This window comes from Mytilus galloprovincialis, chromosome 10 (assembly GCF_965363235.1).
Source record: "Mytilus galloprovincialis chromosome 10, xbMytGall1.hap1.1, whole genome shotgun sequence".
NCBI classification, from domain to species: Eukaryota; Metazoa; Mollusca; class Bivalvia; order Mytilida; family Mytilidae; genus Mytilus; species Mytilus galloprovincialis.
Genome location: NC_134847.1, coordinates 50242959 through 50260378, shown reverse-complemented (window position 1 = coordinate 50260378; position 17420 = coordinate 50242959). Strand labels below are relative to the sequence as shown.

Sequence of the window (17420 nt, the reverse complement as noted above, 5' to 3'; positions counted from 1 at the left end):
GTAGTCAGAAAACTTTTGTGTTGACTTGAGTTATCATTGATATGTTCGAATTCATAATTATAAATTAACTGTTAACAAAACTTTGAATCTTTTAAATACCAAGACATTTCTACCTCAGGGATAGATAACCTTAGCTGTATTTGGCAAAACGTTTAGGATTTTTTGGTCCTCAATGCTCTTCAACTTCGTACTTTATTTGGCCTTTATAACATTTTTGGATTCGAGCGTCACTGATGAGTTTTTTGTAGACGAAACGTGCGTCTGGCGTAATAAAATTTTAATCCTGGTATCTATTATGAGTTTATTTACAGCATTTAAAAAGACTTCTGAGACTTATTTTGTCGAAATGAGAATCTGGCCCAGTTCAGTGCTATTTTATAGCTACTTTAGCATTGTTGTGTTTATGGGTATCACTGCCACAGATTGTCGTTTTTCAAACAAAACAAAATGTGCTATTTAACTTTGTTTTTCTTAAGCATCCGAGGTTCAGCACTGTTCCTTTTTTGTACCAAATACATCCTTTTGTTCGAAAATAGAGGGTAGTTATTCATAGAATGTTTCTTCAACCATTGTATTTATGTTTGCACATAAACATCTAGACAATAACCACCCTTTGAGACATTAATTATATTATAGGATATACACATTTGGTTTATGAAACAAATCTGGGTGGTTTGTGATACTTTGTTTTAGTGCATATTTACCGATATTTAAATTTATAATTAGCGCACAATATTTGCTGATTAGAACAACTTTCTTTAACTTTGTAGTTTTTTAACCTTTTTAACTTATTTTCGATTCAAGCGTCACTGATGAGTCTTGTAGACTAAACGCACATCTGGCGCAAATACAAAATTTCAATTCTGGTATCTATGAGTTTATTTACAACCACTGGATTGAAGCCACTGCTGGAGTTTTTATTCCCCGAGGGAATCACCGACACAGTTGTCAGTACGTCGTAGTTGATAGGAATTACCTTTGATATAGTCATGATTATTAATTAACTGTTTACAAAACTTAGAATTTTCGAAATACTTAGGCTTTTTTACCTCAGGAATAGGTTACCCTAGCTGTATTTTGCCAAATTATATGACTTTTGGTCAACAGTGCTCTTCAACTTCGTGTATCTATGATGAGTTTATTTTCATCGCTACCTGTTTCAAAGGCCAACAAAATCACAAATTACTTTGACCATGTTGGATTTAAGCCTTACTATCACTAAGTATGCTTTATGAAAACATGACTTTTACAGAGTCTCAAATGGAAGCCAGAAATGTTTACAACACGCGGTAACTTATTTGAAAGCTGTCACATTAAAGTTTATTGCCAACCTTTTTTTAAATTCATATGACAATAGAAAATCAATTCCACTCCATTTATAACTCAGGACTCGTTCATACTTCTCGTGTGAACATGTTTTGTTGTACCCTTCTTTGAAATAAATACAAATTAATTGTTCATTCATAAATTCAATTTTATATTCAAAGAATAATAGATAGCTGCAAGTATTTCCAAAATTAACACAATATTAAATATAAATAATGTTCAAAAAGTTTATGTAACTTGTTACAAACACGACCTGTAAAAGGTTTAAAACCTTTGTAGTTTCTAAACCAAATATAATACCCAAAACATACGAAGATGTTAAAGATAGTTTCATCTGTAGTTTTATGATCATATAACTGATATATTGAAAACTGTCTGAACAAGAATGTGGAATTGCAATGATGCCAGTACCACTAAAATGTTAAACTTAGTGTTTGAAATTTGAGCATCATTCTTATATAAGAACATGAAAAATTGATACTCGTCCATGTTCACGACTTGATACCATTAAATATTTTTTCTTGTTGTCATAGTAAATACTAGAAGGTCCCAATAGTCCATCAGATTTGTTCAAGATTTCTCTGTGCTGTTTTCCATCAGGAGAAATTACCGTGACGTTATCAAAAAGATACGACGTCACATACACATTCCCGTTTTCGTCCGTCGCAATTCCTTGTGGTTCCCGCACCCTCTCGCCACTAAAACGCCATATTTCCTTTCCCTTCAGATCACAACAGTGTAAAGTGTGGGTCCATTCGTCTGTATAATACATCCGATTTGCATTTACAGTTAAATGAAACACGCCGTTTACATTAATAGGAATTTCTGTTTTAACATCGCCTTCAAGATCCACAATTGATATCCCTTTGCCATACACGACGACATAAATAAGTCCTTCATAGTAAGCTATACCTCGACAGAGTCCGCCTATACTGATTGGCTTCTCGACTTTATTATTCATTATATCCAATATTTCAATATAACCACTACCGACATACGGAAACGTGACAACAACGAGTCTAGATTCGTCGATTTTTGCAATGCCCCATGGTCTACCCGTTACTTCCATATTGATAAGATGTTCACCAGTAAGGGTGGTCATAATGAATCTTTTATTTTCTCTATCAGTAAATACTATTTGGTCTTTCATGATAGTACCATTGCATATGCGTAAATCTTTCTTAAGAAACCCCTTTGTCATTTCAAATTTAGTTTTGAGAACCAATTTTAATTTGAAAATATCCCCTTCATCACCAGGTGTCCCCTTTTCATCTTTATCAACATGAACTTTTTTCACCTCCGGAATAGGGGTATCTTGTCTTTCCTTTTCTGTACTTTTCTTTTCTCCTATCAACGACTTCATATTTATTGAACATGGTATTTCTTCGACAAAGACATCTCCGATTTTGTTCAGCTTTGACACAAATTGTTCAATATCACTATTTAAAGTAAAATAAGCATTGACACCGCGAAGCTTTTCAAAAGTAGCTGTGATGGTGTCTTCCTCATCTAACAGTTTTTGGGTAACTTGTCTAGCGGCAAGAAAATAGTCTATGTCTGAACCGAATTCTTTAATTTTTGTTGTATTGGTTATGATTAACACAATTTCCTTTTCCTTTTTTTCCAATGTAACGATATTTTCTTTAATAGTTGGGACAATCGGTTCACGCTTTTCAGTGTATGTTTTTAAAAGATGTTTTTCTAATTCGTCCAGCTTTTTATTGAAACGAATTCTTATATTGTGGATTTGCTTTCTTGCTTCTGCTTCTTTTTCACCCATATTCGAAAGTGTGTGACGTTGATGATCTAATGCAATTTTTAAATTCTCAGTCATGATCTTGAAATTTGATTCTAAATTAGCAGACACTGAAGTTTTCGATTTTGTTGCAATTTCCGAAACTGAAATCTGTGGCGAACATTTTTGATGTCCCATTTTCACACAGTTTCGACATAAAATTTCGTCATGTAATGAACAGTAAAAGTTTAAATCTTCGTCATGTTTTAGACATACTTTATTTACAGAGATTTGGAATGGGGTTTCCATGTTGTTTTTAAACTGGTTGTATCTCAGTCGGCGACGATACACGATATCAGCTGGTTACACATGCATGCTCTATGTTCGTTTTCATCAAAATCGATTGTCTACAAATAGATTAAAAGCTATTTAACATGTTTAATGAACACAATAATATTAATAATGCCCTTTTGAAAATATGTCCAGATATATAAGTTTTGACGCCCAAATGTGAATTTGTGGAGAAATGAATAATATTTAAGTCTTTTTAAAGTTTCTGAAAAATATTGCCGAACGACTTTTATAATGTATTTAAGATGAAACCGATGAATGTGGACGACCAGAACTTATTTTATTGTAAGATAATGTTGCTATATTATTGGCATCGGAACAATTTGTTAACCTTTTAACTTTTTAATTTATATAAATAATGAAATAAAAATAAAGATATAGATAGTATAATGATATTTTAATAATAAGTGTGTTTCGAAGTATATATGTTGTTTAACTAGTTATGAAACCCGGTTTTACCGGAAAATTCATGATTCATTCAAGTCAGGAATATGGTAGTTGTTTTTAATTGTTCAATTGATGTATATCGTTTGATTTTGTCAGTTTTAGTCGACTAGCTTCTCCTGTTTAAATATGCCTTTTCGAGTTCAATTTTTTCGTTATATCTTATCAAGATAGAATACAACAGAACGATAACAGTATGCAACATCAGTTAAATAAAGGCAACAGTTGTATATATCGCAATTACTTTTGACTTATGATTTTTTATTTTTCCTTGGAGTTCGGTATTTTTGTTATTTTTCTTTTTATTAACCATCTCGGATATCAATGTTTGAAATTCTCCAGATATAAACTCATAAAAAAATGTAAAATGTCTATATCAAAACTTACCTTCATTCATTGTTGAAAATCTGTATGATAATGAAAAAGTACATAATTTTTAAATGAAAATCAAATTAAATACACTTTAATTATATTTTTTAATACTTTATTGTGATAGTATTCAATGTTTGTATATAGTTAAATGGTTTTATACAATAAATTTGTAAGACAATACAAATGAATTGAAATTGATATTTTAAGAATATAAACCGAAATTTCACCCCGACTTGAAACAGTTGAATGCACTACTACTCAACAGAACAATCAATGGATAAAAACGATTATATATGATTTAAAGATCAACGTTAAATGAATTTGAACTCCCCTATCCCTAATAACAACCAATAAGCACGCCACCGGTTGAATATGATATCTAATTATATTTTTGCTTCGCTTGCAACAAAAGTTTCAAAACACACGGGCAAAGCGCAGGCACTTGTCTGGAAACAAACACCATATATACATAATATATCACTATTAAGGTATATATATGAATTGTTTTTTCAGAGACCAGTGAGATATAGGGATGTTAATCTTTCGGCTGCGATATTGTAAGCTCTTCGTATAGACGTCCATATGTTTTTGTCGAGCCTTCGAGTTTAGTCGAAAAAGCGAGACATAAAAATGTAGCAATCCTACATTCCGTCGTCGTCGTCGTCGGCGGCGACGGCGTCCACAAATATTCACTCTGTGGTTAAAGTTTTTGAAATTTTAATAACATTCTTGAACTATCCTGGATTTCTACCAATCTTGGACAGAAGCTTGTTTATGTTCATAAGATAGTATCCAGAAGTAAATTTGTAAAATTAAAATGCCATTTTTTCCGTATTTAACTTATAAATGGAATTTTTATTTATCCTTTATTTTTACCAAACTTGGACAGAAGCTTCTGACAATCAAAAGATAGAATGAGAGGAATATCTTTATTGATTTTTTTTCAACATTTTTGTTGAGTGTGTGACTTACAGCAAAAGAAGGCGTGCCACTGGGTTCCGCGGAACCCTTACATTTTTTTAGTTAATGGTTCAATGACGCGTTTAAATGAATAGTGTATACCATTTTTGTTTTAAATAACACGAGAAACAGGTCCATTACATGTATATTTTTAGCAAATTGAAACAATGCAAGGTTAGACACGATTCATTCTATTCATTAAACTTATTTCAAGGTTAGGTGATCAAATTAAGTATTTGTAATTATGCTGTTTCTCCAACACTGGCAGCAAGAGTTATATTTTCATAGTTCATTGACCAAGATTACTTCTACATACTTTAGTTCATTTATAAGATACTAAGATCAAAAGGTTACCTGTATTTGTTTCGTTTAAATGATAGTATGGTGTACATGTCTGTCTTACATGGGTCATCTGAATAGATCTTGGTCCAGTTTCCTGAGTTCCTCGGTCAAAGTTAAGTTTCGTAATAAGTTTCAATTTTCAAATTCTATAAGTAATAGGTCAACTATTATTTTGTTTATAAACAATTTTCAAATGTTGTATTTGCATTGTTTCATATCATATAATGTGTTTTTGATGATGATGATAATTAGGAGGAGAAGGAGGAGGATGATTTAAGTATCAATGACATCCCTCTATAACTTTCTTTTTTCTTACTAAGCATACAACTGAGAATGATTAAAAAGAATGAGAATATTGGTGGAATATATATAATCTGTTAAATGACTATAAGAAATACTGATAAAAATTTGTTTGGTCTTAAATTTTGAGACACTTTAGAACTGATATACACAATTATCTAGTATCTATTAATAACGTTGTATTTATAAAGTTTGCTTGACCGATAAGGTAATTCATTTTGCGTTTCAAAATAACACGAAGTATTTGAGATAAGCAGATGGAATAAACAACGCGCACCATATCTTATAAAAGGGTATAAATAAGCCAGACTTACTCTAAATTTAAATTTGTCAATGAATATATCGAGGGAATCAGTACTAATTAACCTTACAGTTAAGTATAATGCAAATCATGATAACATTACAATTATTATTATTACAAAAGAATCCAGTGTACTCGTTGAGGGTTATTTGATAGGTGTACGGATGCTCAAACCCAAAAAAACAATGATATGAGAATATCAATTGCATTCTTATTTACAAATCATTCGAATATTTTAACTGCAATCGTTAATGTATAAAATTCTGTAAAATAGTTCAAGATAATCATTTGAAATGTTAACAAACTGAATTATGTATATACCATACAAGGGAATATAGGTACATGAAAAACTTTATAATCATCGCGCTTAGAACGTTTTGTGTCAACGTCCTTTTTGTGCCTCATGATATATGTACAGCATATTGCCGGATATAAAGTTTATCTATATTACTATATATGTATTACATTTACATTATTGAATACGTTCTAACAGATGCATTTACCATTGGTTTTGATACCCATTTCTAAGGAATATATTCTGATTCCTTGTACGGCTTTGGTTTGTAAGCTGAACTTGAAGCTCTTCATTTTTTAATTAGTTTTGGATTTTTAGATATTATCGCCTTAAGTATCACTGACGAGTTAAAATTACTTCTAAATAACATTCACTGCATTCGTTGCTTTAAATAAAGTAAATGCACTCAGGTTGGTTAATGTTAACTTTCTGGAAGTTTAGATCCCCAATGCTCTCCAACTTTGTACTTGTTTAACTGTATAAATATTTTGATATGAGCGCCACTGATGAGTCTTATGTAGACGAAACGCGCGCCTGGCATACTAAATTATAATCATGGTAAATTTTATTCAACTATTAACAAAGCAACAACTTTATAGTAAAAGCTTGGTGACAAATTATGTAAAAAAAAAATTTCCTTGTAATCCATTCAAGCAAATTGTATGCCGTTATCTTTGTTTCAGATAAAAAAAAATGTCTAGGATATACTTGTTAATCGTCTTGATAGTAGTTGTATCTCAGGTGTTTGAAACTTACGGTAGTGGAGGAGGAAGTTGTTATGCTGCCCCAAATTTCTGGGGACCAGAATGTAGGTACGTATTTATATACATACTCGTTAGAATTTTTCTGTATAACATTATTCCAAAATATAAGATTAAAGGGGGTATATGGAAATGTGCAGATTTTGTATAATTGTTAATGAAACACGAATTATCCATAAAGGACATTATTTTTAAGGTACAACTTATATATAAGCTTTTAGATATATAACTCATTTTATGTGTTTGCATTCTGAATTATAACAAGTTCGAAAAATAAGACCATAGAAACAAAATAGGAACAGAATTAACAGTGCACAAAATATTCACTAGTATGCGATCATCGAATGTATGTATTGACATTATGTACTCATAACTGCAATAATACTTTTTATTTATTTATTATCAGTTCGTCGACATCAATATTTGGAACCCATGGATTAAGAATAAGATATTCTATGACTATAAATGGTAATGCAGGGACCCTGGTGTGTTGCGAAGGATATTCGGCTGGTGATGGTAGATTCCACAGTATGGGATGTGGACATGACTCATTTAGTTGGACATTAGAATGGGGAAATAATATAGCAACCCCAAAGATTAAATGTAAGGGTACGCCGTTTGGTGCCACAGTATCATGGAGCCATTAACTATAGACTATAATATATGTATCGATGTATAGTACATACTTTTCTGTATTTTTTATAACAATATTGTACAATAAACGATTAAATGTAACATAGTACAAAACTACTTTAAAGACCAAACAGCCTATTGTTTATGCGCATCAACTAACGCAACTTGGTAGTGACATAAAAGCTCTATGACGTTGTTTCTAGCAATGAAAAAAACGTCAAATTATAACGTCTTATTTCGCGTTTTTCACGGATTCCAACATTGTGTACCCTTAAAAATACGTCTCCAAAGTAAAGAGGAATTAAGCGTCGAGCTGATATCTTGTGGAAATTTAACACAAATGGACACAAAAGATACTACACTATATTTAAACTTCGGTCTAATAAAAACAATAAAATATAGATTTTGAATTCGACCTTTTTCGCCGATCTGCATTTCATTTTTTTTTATTCTTTCACATGCGTAGATTTTGTCTTGTATTTCCGCCAATCTGCATTTCATTTTTTTGTATTCTTTCACTTGTGTAGATTTTGTCTTTCATTTGTGCCGATTGTGTACGGGTTACCAGGGTTATTAGATATTAGGTGAAAGTTATTTTTATGGCCAATTTATGTTTTTTGGTCTTTGCGGCCGTTCGTTCGTTCGTCCGTCTGTCCCGCTTCAGGTTAAAGTTTTTGGTCAAGGTAATTTTTGATGAAGTTGAAGTCATGTCAACTTAAAACTTAGTACACATGTTCCCTATGATTTGATCCATTCAAATTTTAATGTCAATATTTCAAAATTTAAAAAATTGAGTATTCAGAAGGGCATGCCGATAAAAAATTATTCCTAGAAGTTTTGACATACTGGCAACGTATGCATGTAACTAATGTCTGGATGATTCTCGTAAAATAATGTCCAATCTTGCAATGAAGTTAAAATTTATTTATACTGCTTATTTGACAAAATCTTATCATTATGACAAAGGGTCATTGTTGTTTTTCATTTGTTTCATTTCAAATTGTTTTAAGAAGAAATGATAAACATTTCGCCTGATCTCACTGAAGCTTACAGCTAATTTCCTACTGTATGTAGATCAACACTTTAGTTAGTTGCTTGCTTTGTTGGTATATTTTGTTAATGTCCAATCGAATTATCATATATACAGGTTTACATACCTATATATATATATGAAGATGTCAATCTTAATAACAAAGCATGAATAAACATTTATACAAACAAAGCAAGGAAGCCAAACAAAGTTTTACCCTACATACAGTAGGAAATTAGCTGGAAGGCAAAACATATAAAATAGTTGTAAATTTAATTTATGACAAAAACAATTGCTCCAAGAATAAAATCCAACATAAAATCTCTCCCTTTCATTTAGCTAAAACTATGACTGGAAAGATTGAAAACAAATTTCGATTTTCAATTCCGGCAACAACCTTGTCTTTTTTTTAATTTACATTTTTATCCTTTTGGAGAAATCTTACTTTGTAGTTTTCAACCGAAAATGATTTCAAAATTTATTTTTGAATTCAAAACCTTTTGTATTTTATATTTACTGTCTCGTTTATTCAAAACATCGTCATTTGAGGTAGTAATAACAGGGATTGTATTTCATGATAGATGTATAACGTTTTAGAATCACAAACTTTAATTCATTTATTATGCCTATAATTTTAATTTCCTTATATCTTAAATATTCAGAAATAATGAGTTCACAAACTAGATGGAATAATTTCTATACGTTCATCTTAGTCGGGAAATATAATGGTATAAAGAAGTCCGTCCATGCTTTCATGTGTCCGTCTGTCAACAGTAGCAAATGAGTTCGTTACGTCAAACTTCTGAAATTGACTCGAAAAAAACACACACATATAGTCTGATATAGTCATAGTCTCTGTTGTTAGCCAGTGCCATCTTTCATTTCTTTTCAATAATTTTGCTAATGATGGACAAAGGACAAAAACAGACTTTCCTAACAAAAGCGGCGAGAAAGGTTATTTCAAACAATTTTCCATTCCGACGGATGGTGTTTCTGAAGTTTAATATTGTGTGGCAACAACATCATGAGATCTGATACTGACACGTGCATTTAATTTCTTGTATGTCCGGATAATAAACTAGGTGAATATAGTTGTTATTCTTGGAAATTTAAATGTGGGTTTCAAACGTCCAATTTGCGAATTTTCAAATAGTGCGCCAGCAAGGAAAGTTTGTACTATGACGTCAGATGCAATGTTCTGAAGAAAGACAACTCTTTTCTCCAAAACGAACAAGAAAAAAACATGAAAATTACTCATAACTTTTTTAAAAGGTCGGTGACATACACTTTTTTTGGCTTTATTTTGAAGAGTACACATGGCACTTTCCTTCTTGAAATTATTATAAAGAATTCACTGGTAGATATTTTTCAAATACTGGAAACGTTTTCATTTTTACGTTTTATTTTTGGCGGGAATGAAATAAATCATATTTTTAAAGATCAAAACAATATGAGGCTTAAAATCTTGAACATGTATTTGATAGATACAAATCTACTATTTAACTTGAAACAAGAATTATGCTTGTAGGTTTGATATAAAATTTTTTTTATAGAGTTTATATAACAGCAAATATTATGTTTATATTCGGGAAATCAAGAAACTGAGGTTGCTATAGCGACAAAACTAAGTATACCACTTGTTCAATGACTGATTACGGTTACTGAAAGCAAGCTGGAAATCCTTGCCAGTTACTAGGAAATCAGGCCATTAAAAACGGTAAACACATGGCTGTACTTTGTAGAAAAAGTTTTATACATTGCACAGGACGACAACAAATTAACAACTTATACAATACGTATGTCTTGTAATAGAGGCAGTCCAGGATGAAAGTCGGGAACATTTGGAATGCCACGGGGAAATGAGGGTATTTTGAAGAAGGACAAAAAAACAGCCTTGCAGCTACCCACCTACAGACCCCTCAAAGAGTTGTTGCAACGGTTATCAACGTGCAAAGAACGTGGCACTCTCTTCACACGAGGCATCGGATTTAACATCCGCATTCTGACCGGACGCCCACTTTAGCGAGGTATTTACCGCCGGCCGGAGGAAGACCAAGGGTGACCATATTTTCATTCCCCAGTCACCCTTGGAGATTCTTTATTTAGCAAATGGTAGATTAAATATGGTTTTAAAGCTATCTAAATCTGTCACTTGTGTGGCAGTAGTATAAAATGCTATCATATTGACACAATGTGTGCACTAAACACACAAACATAATAGGCAAAAATGTCAACAATATGGGTACAGCAGTCAATATTGTGTTATAAGCTAAATCACAGTATGAACCTAAAATATACACATCATGATGGTTTTATTCACACTTATTTCATGAACATTATTGTTTATATAAAAGTATGATATGCACTAAAAAGACAAATAAAGCATTGTTCAGCTAAGGTGTAAAAATTCAAATAATATTACGCAGACAAAATTTCCTTTTATGCATAAATAGATAGTTCTCCTATCACAATAAAAGGGTGCGATATCACCAGCAAGAGAGAATATGATATCGTTTGATATTATCACTCATTATTCAATTTCAAAAGTAATAAAATTTCAGCAAAGACGCATTTATAATTTTATTGAAATATTTTACCTATCACCATCCAATTCTAACACGTTATGAGTCCTAAAGATATACATTGTGTTTTATCTTAAGTAATATTAGATACATAAAACTAAAAAAAAAATCAAAGAAAATCATTATGCAACTATTGGTTTATTCACGTATAAAATATCCAGAAAAGGACGTGTGAGCATACCCAAAAACAACTTCTGAAGCTGCAGTATGTCTATGCTTGACAAATACTCGATCTCCAATTGTTAGCTCTATCACAGCACTAATTGTACTCGAGTCTGCAGCTGCTCCTTTATGTGAGTAACCAAGAATATATGGTTGATCATTCTTGTTCAGTTGGTAATGTACTACGGCACCATGATTTGCCAAAATCATACAGGAAAAATGGTAAAGTCCTTGAACAGTCGCTGTAAACACACCTGTTGATGGGTCATATGCTCCACCTCTATTCACTCTGACATCATCAAATTTTAATACGGAATTTAGACCAGTTAATGTAAAATGCGGTGTAAGCGCTGCAAAAAATGCTGGCTTCACAGATGCAGAGGCAGCTGTATATATATATAAAAAAACCAATTGTTACATTACAAACAAATAAATGAATTTCATAGGAAGTACTGTTATATAATTTAATTCAATCAATTCTTACAGAATAACCAGTTGCTGTTTTAGAGAAGTTGGTGTAATTTTTTTTTGTGAACGGAATGTTTGCTTTTATATGGTGGCTTGTTCAATTTCAATAAAATTATTTCTGCATTTTGTATTGCATTATATTCACATTTTCTGATATTTATATTCATTTCCAAAATGCTCCTGGTCCAGGAAATCAAATGATCGTTCCCTTTTCACGTAATTTGTCTCTTTGGTGTTATCTAATTGGAATTAGAAAAAATTAAGGGAGGTTTAAGGGGTCAAAAATGTCCGTGTATTTTTGCGTCCATTCGTTTTTGGTTTTGAAATATCAAAATAAAAAAACAAACATAAAACGATAGCGTTTTCATTTTTCGTTTTTGATTTCTTAAAAACCAAAATAAAAAACAAATGTGTTTTCGTTTTTTGGTTTTGATTTCTCGATAATCAAAACGGAAAACGGGAGTATTTTCATTTTACATTTTTGCTAATAACGAATGATTGGTGAGATGTTGTATTTTGAAATTAACAGACAGTTATTGAGATTTTTTAATTGGCGCAAATTAATGTATATAATCTTTACCTTGTGGTGATAAGAAACCGAAATAAAGTCGGAAAGAACTTTAAATTAATAAAGTTAAGTTTTTTTCTATGTAGTTACCTCGAATTTGCATCTATGTTTCCGATAGTAGTATTGTTGAGGCATATATTAAAAGACTATTATTCGTTACATTTGCATTTATCCTGAAGGTCAAAACATTCATAATTTGTTGCTGTATATCAAATTTGTTTTTGGTAATTTTCTTTTGTACATGAATAAGACCGATAGCGTTATCGTTTGAATTGGTTAGCATTAGTCATTTAAGGGTCTTTAATAACAAATTATAAAGTCGAACTTACATAAAATATGACAGTATATTTTTTATTCAATTAAGAAAAAAAAAATTAAAACAATAACACAAAATTAAAAGATTTGGTCTATTGTCAACATGTCATTCATACTTAAAAAAAAATTGCTGACACTCATTATTAAACAATATAATAAAACAGACCTTTAGACTTTGCCACGTCCACTTTCATTTTATCAAACTGATCTAATATGTCCATAACACATGACTGTGAACTGCACGATATTAAGGGAAAAGACATGACCATGAAAATGACGATCATTGGAGACATATTCATCCTGGCTATCAATTTATTGACGTTTCCCTTTCAGTGTAAGAATTCTACAAAAAAAGAAGTCGCAAACAATTTGTCTGTACAAATATTTTTAAATCAGTTATATGCATTCAACATCGTAACAAAACTTCGATTTATTTAGTGAGCGATTATTTGTTTCTAGTATATAGTGAAGTTTAATGATACTTTGCCACAAACAAATAACAACAAAACAATTATGAAGTGATCTCTGTTTTACGACTTACCTTTTTGTGAATTTGTTATGAATTTATCTGAGTATAAATGTATTGAAACCCTTTTCATTGCTCTTTATATATACCTTCAATTATCCTGTTTATTTGTTGTCACACACTGGAATGTTAATAAGTAAACCACAAATAATGAATTGTGCTATTCCATTATTGCAAAACGTAAATCTTTTCTAGGAATTCTTTTTATGATTCAACATATACTTGTTCTAATTGTACAAACATCCTGTTCAAAAATTTCTCGAATTTTTAAGCTGCTTTTTGCATGGGCAGATAATGATTCACATCACCAAACGACTTGCACAATTAATCAAACAAAACAACTTTCATTTCGCAAAACATCTGATGAATGAAGCTGAACTTTTATGTATTGACCTTACTTTTTTTGATTGTTTGAGAACTATGACGATGAATATCAAAATGTAAAGGTCAATGATTAGTGCGAGGCGTGTGAGAGCACGTACCATATATCAACACAATAAAGAACAAAACACCAACCATTCGATTCTATATGTCGGAGTTAGCATTTTGTTTTCATTTCTAGTAAAGATTGAAAGAGAGATATTGAACCAAGTATATATTAGCAGAACTGTACACACCATTTAATGTAATACAAAATCATTTTTATATTTCACCAAATTACCATCAATGCATTTCAAAATATATTATAGGAAAACTATGTAACTCGAAATTTTAGTACAGTTAATTATGTTTTACATGTAATTACTATATTTCATGTATTTAAATTGTTTTCTTCTTTTTGTTTTGTGATTTACCGTAAAAAACGCATGACATCAAACAGGATGTTTGTACAATTAGAACAAGTATATGTTGAATCATAAAGAGAATTCCTAGAAAAGATTTACGTTTTGCAATAATGGAATAGCACAATTCATCATTTGTGGTTTACTTATAAATATTCCAGTGTGTGACAACAAATAAACAAAATAATTGAAGGTATATATAAAGAGCGATGACAAGGGTTTCTTAGAGGGAGGTTTGGCATGCCACAAAACTAGGTTCAACCCACCATTTTTTCCTTTAAAAATGTCTTGTACCAAGTCAGGAATATGGCCATTGTTATATTATTGTTCGTTTCTGTGTGTGTTACATTTTAACGTTGCGTCGTTTGTTTTCTCTTATTTTTGAGTGAAAATTCACATGGCGATAAGACGTGTCACGGTACTTGTCTATCCCAAATTCATGTATTTGGTTTTGATGTTATATTTGTTATTCTCGTGGGATTTTGTCTGATGCTTAGTCCGTTTCTGTGTGTGTTACATTTTAGTGTTGTGTCGTTGTTCTCCTCTTATATTTAATGCGTTTCCCTCGGTTTTAGTTTGTTACCCCGATTTTGTTTTTTGTCCATGGATTTATGAGTTTTGAACAGCGGTATACTACTGTTGCCTTTATTTATAAGTATAATAAATTAAAGGTGATCACCGCACTAGGTAATCCTTACATGTACTTATTTTTTTTTTATTGAGTACAGAAAAAAACGACATTGTTGGTCATATATTGTTTATTTTGAAGATTGTTAACTTTTACATAACGAATACATATTGCTTCAAATATTAAAGAAATAATTCATGGGGGCTTGAATATATCGTAATTTTACCATGGGTTGACCCTTATATTCTACACATTTTTACCCTGAGCGAATGCGAGGGGTAAAATATCGGCATAAAGGGACAACCCGTATATATATTCAAGCCCCAATAAATTATTTCGATTCTAATAGGACAACGGCAATTGTTTAGGATCGAAGCTCTCTAGGTGAGGACACTATTTGTCGTTTTCCATAAATAAACGCTCTTTTACATTGACGTAAAACATCGAAGCAAACTGAATAAGTGATATGCTTCAACTATTTACAATAAAATATTTAGATAGATATGGATGAATCTAAATGACAATTGTACTTATATGTCTTATAAGTATACAAAAATGGCTTATATAACACGTGTTAACATCGTTTGTTTATTTTTTCTAGTTTGTGAGGATTTTCGGTTTCACAAGCGTTTATTTTCCCGTTAAATGCTTATTTTCTGACATCATAGTTCTATGACGTCGGGTAGCTCATTCAAGAAAAAGCATTTGCCGTGGGAGTACCATCGGAACAGCCCAAACAATCTATTCATATTTTACCACGGGTGTGTACTCAAAGCGTTTGAAAGACGTCATGTTAGAATATTCGTTATATTTTTATAAAGAAATATAATATTACATTATAGATAAATCCTCATATAGTCCCTAGAAATAACAAGGTGTAAACATCAAAATTGTCCCCGTCAAGGAAAGTTGTAATACTGAGATCTGAAAGCGTATCAAATTATAAATGAAAAGCTTTACAGAAAAATTTAAAGATTTCGTTACGGGAAGATTTTGTTCCCCTGTAGCTGAATGTGGTGAAGACAGCTGCGATTAAACTTTCAACCTGATTAATATTATATATGAAAACAGCTCTTTTGAATGATTTACTATTTATTCTTGTAAGTAAAATTCGACAGAAGGTAGCTAGAACCTAACATTCCAGTAATGATGTATGGAAGGTTCTCAACAATCAATTCTCATCCAAATATCTAATCGCATTTTGACGATCACTCTTCAAATCTAGCAAAAAACTTCTAACCGGATCTTTATCCTTTATAACCCGACACCCTATTTAACATGGAATGCAATGTTTCTGCAACATGTTTCAATGTCTTTAATTTTACATAATTTATGAATATTCTTATTATATCAAATCGCTAGTGTACACAATCTATTCCAGTTGAAAACTACTCATGATCATCTATGAATAAGAAACATTTCATTTGCCCCGCTATCATTTAGTTTGTTTTAATAAGGTACAGAAAAGAGCATTGTCAGTTATATATTATAATCAGACAGTAACTTGCCTTGGTTGACTCTTGGTCTTAGTTCTTTATATTAGTTTTCGAATAGGTTAATATCATCAACAATTATAATGAATAATGTGAATTCAAATTGTCAAATTATCAAAATAATCGTTATTTGATACATAAAAGTAACACATTGATGTAAATAAAAATTTATATTTTTGTTAAGAAATATTTATTTCGTATATGTGTAAATCACCTTCAATATCCAGCAGTAGAAAAGCTATAGATCAATACACCGTCAAAGAAAATTGGCCCAACAGTGACTACCAAGGCCTGCCATTAACACCAATTTTTTGTGAAAAAAAGATCCAACCGTACTTACCACAACTATTTTTGAATTTAGGGTAAGGATTGTTTTTCAACCTCGTTTATGATTTTGCCTTCCAATTAAGCATTTTCGGTACTCTGTTTCGAAATAACAATCTTTTCAACAGACTGTTATAAATTGATAATTTATAAGTAAAAGATCTAAAAAAAAGCAGAAATATTGAAGAGCTCGTAACTTGTTTTTGAGATGTAAGTCATTTAAAATTAAATGGTTATTTGTAGAATTGTCATACATTTTACACAGACACCCTTTTTCAAGGGTATAAATAAATAAGGATTTTTGTATTTACTCGTATATTAAAAAAAAGAAGATGTGGTATTATTGCCAATGAGACAACTCTCCACGAGAGACCAAAATGATTCAGAAATAAACAACTATATGTCACCGTACGGCCTTTAACAATGAGAAAAGCCTATACCACATAGTCAGACTTAAAACGCCCCGAAATGACAATATAAAACAATTTCAACGATAAAACTTACAGCCTTATCTATGTACAAAAATTGAACTAAAAACAAATACATGTATGTTACACATAAACAAACGACAACCACTCAATTGCAGGCTCCTGACGGGGGACAGGCACACACAAACAAAATGTGGCGGGGTTCAACATATTAACAGGATCCCAACCCTCCCCTAACCTGGGACAGGGGTATACCAGTACAACATAAGAACGAACTCTGTACTTGTATGTCTT

General features: G+C 31.4%; 1 protein-coding gene and 2 long non-coding RNA genes across 4 annotated transcripts; 1 reads left to right on the top strand and 2 right to left on the bottom strand.

Moving 5' to 3' along the window:
• Nucleotides 1-1460: 1460 nt before the first annotated feature.
• Nucleotides 1461-4294, bottom strand: LOC143047744 (uncharacterized). The gene is made up of 2 exons (XR_012969653.1): nucleotides 4244-4294; nucleotides 1461-3468 (listed from the first exon to the last, which is right to left on the bottom strand). It is a non-coding gene; the product is annotated as an uncharacterized LOC143047744 (long non-coding RNA).
• A 1783-nt stretch (nucleotides 4295-6077) lies between these two features.
• On the top strand, nucleotides 6078-7922 carry LOC143047743 (uncharacterized). Its single transcript, XR_012969652.1, has 3 exons — nucleotides 6078-6202; nucleotides 7110-7238; nucleotides 7594-7922. It is a non-coding gene; the product is annotated as an uncharacterized LOC143047743 (long non-coding RNA).
• Nucleotides 7923-11413: 3491 nt separating this feature from the next.
• LOC143047742 (collagen alpha-1(VIII) chain-like) lies at nucleotides 11414-13677 on the bottom strand. Of its 2 annotated transcripts, none has more exons than XM_076220976.1 (3): nucleotides 13561-13677; nucleotides 13112-13288; nucleotides 11414-11980 (listed from the first exon to the last, which is right to left on the bottom strand). In XM_076220976.1, exons 2-3 carry the CDS (start codon nucleotides 13242-13244, stop codon nucleotides 11571-11573), a joined length of 543 nt encoding a protein of 180 aa, XP_076077091.1. In that variant the 5' UTR covers nucleotides 13245-13288; nucleotides 13561-13677; the 3' UTR covers nucleotides 11414-11570. The 2 variants fall into 2 exon arrangements, with proteins under 2 accessions (XP_076077091.1, XP_076077090.1); XM_076220975.1 differs by having other exon boundaries at nucleotides 13487-13572.
• Between the last annotated feature and the right edge of the window lie 3743 nt (nucleotides 13678-17420).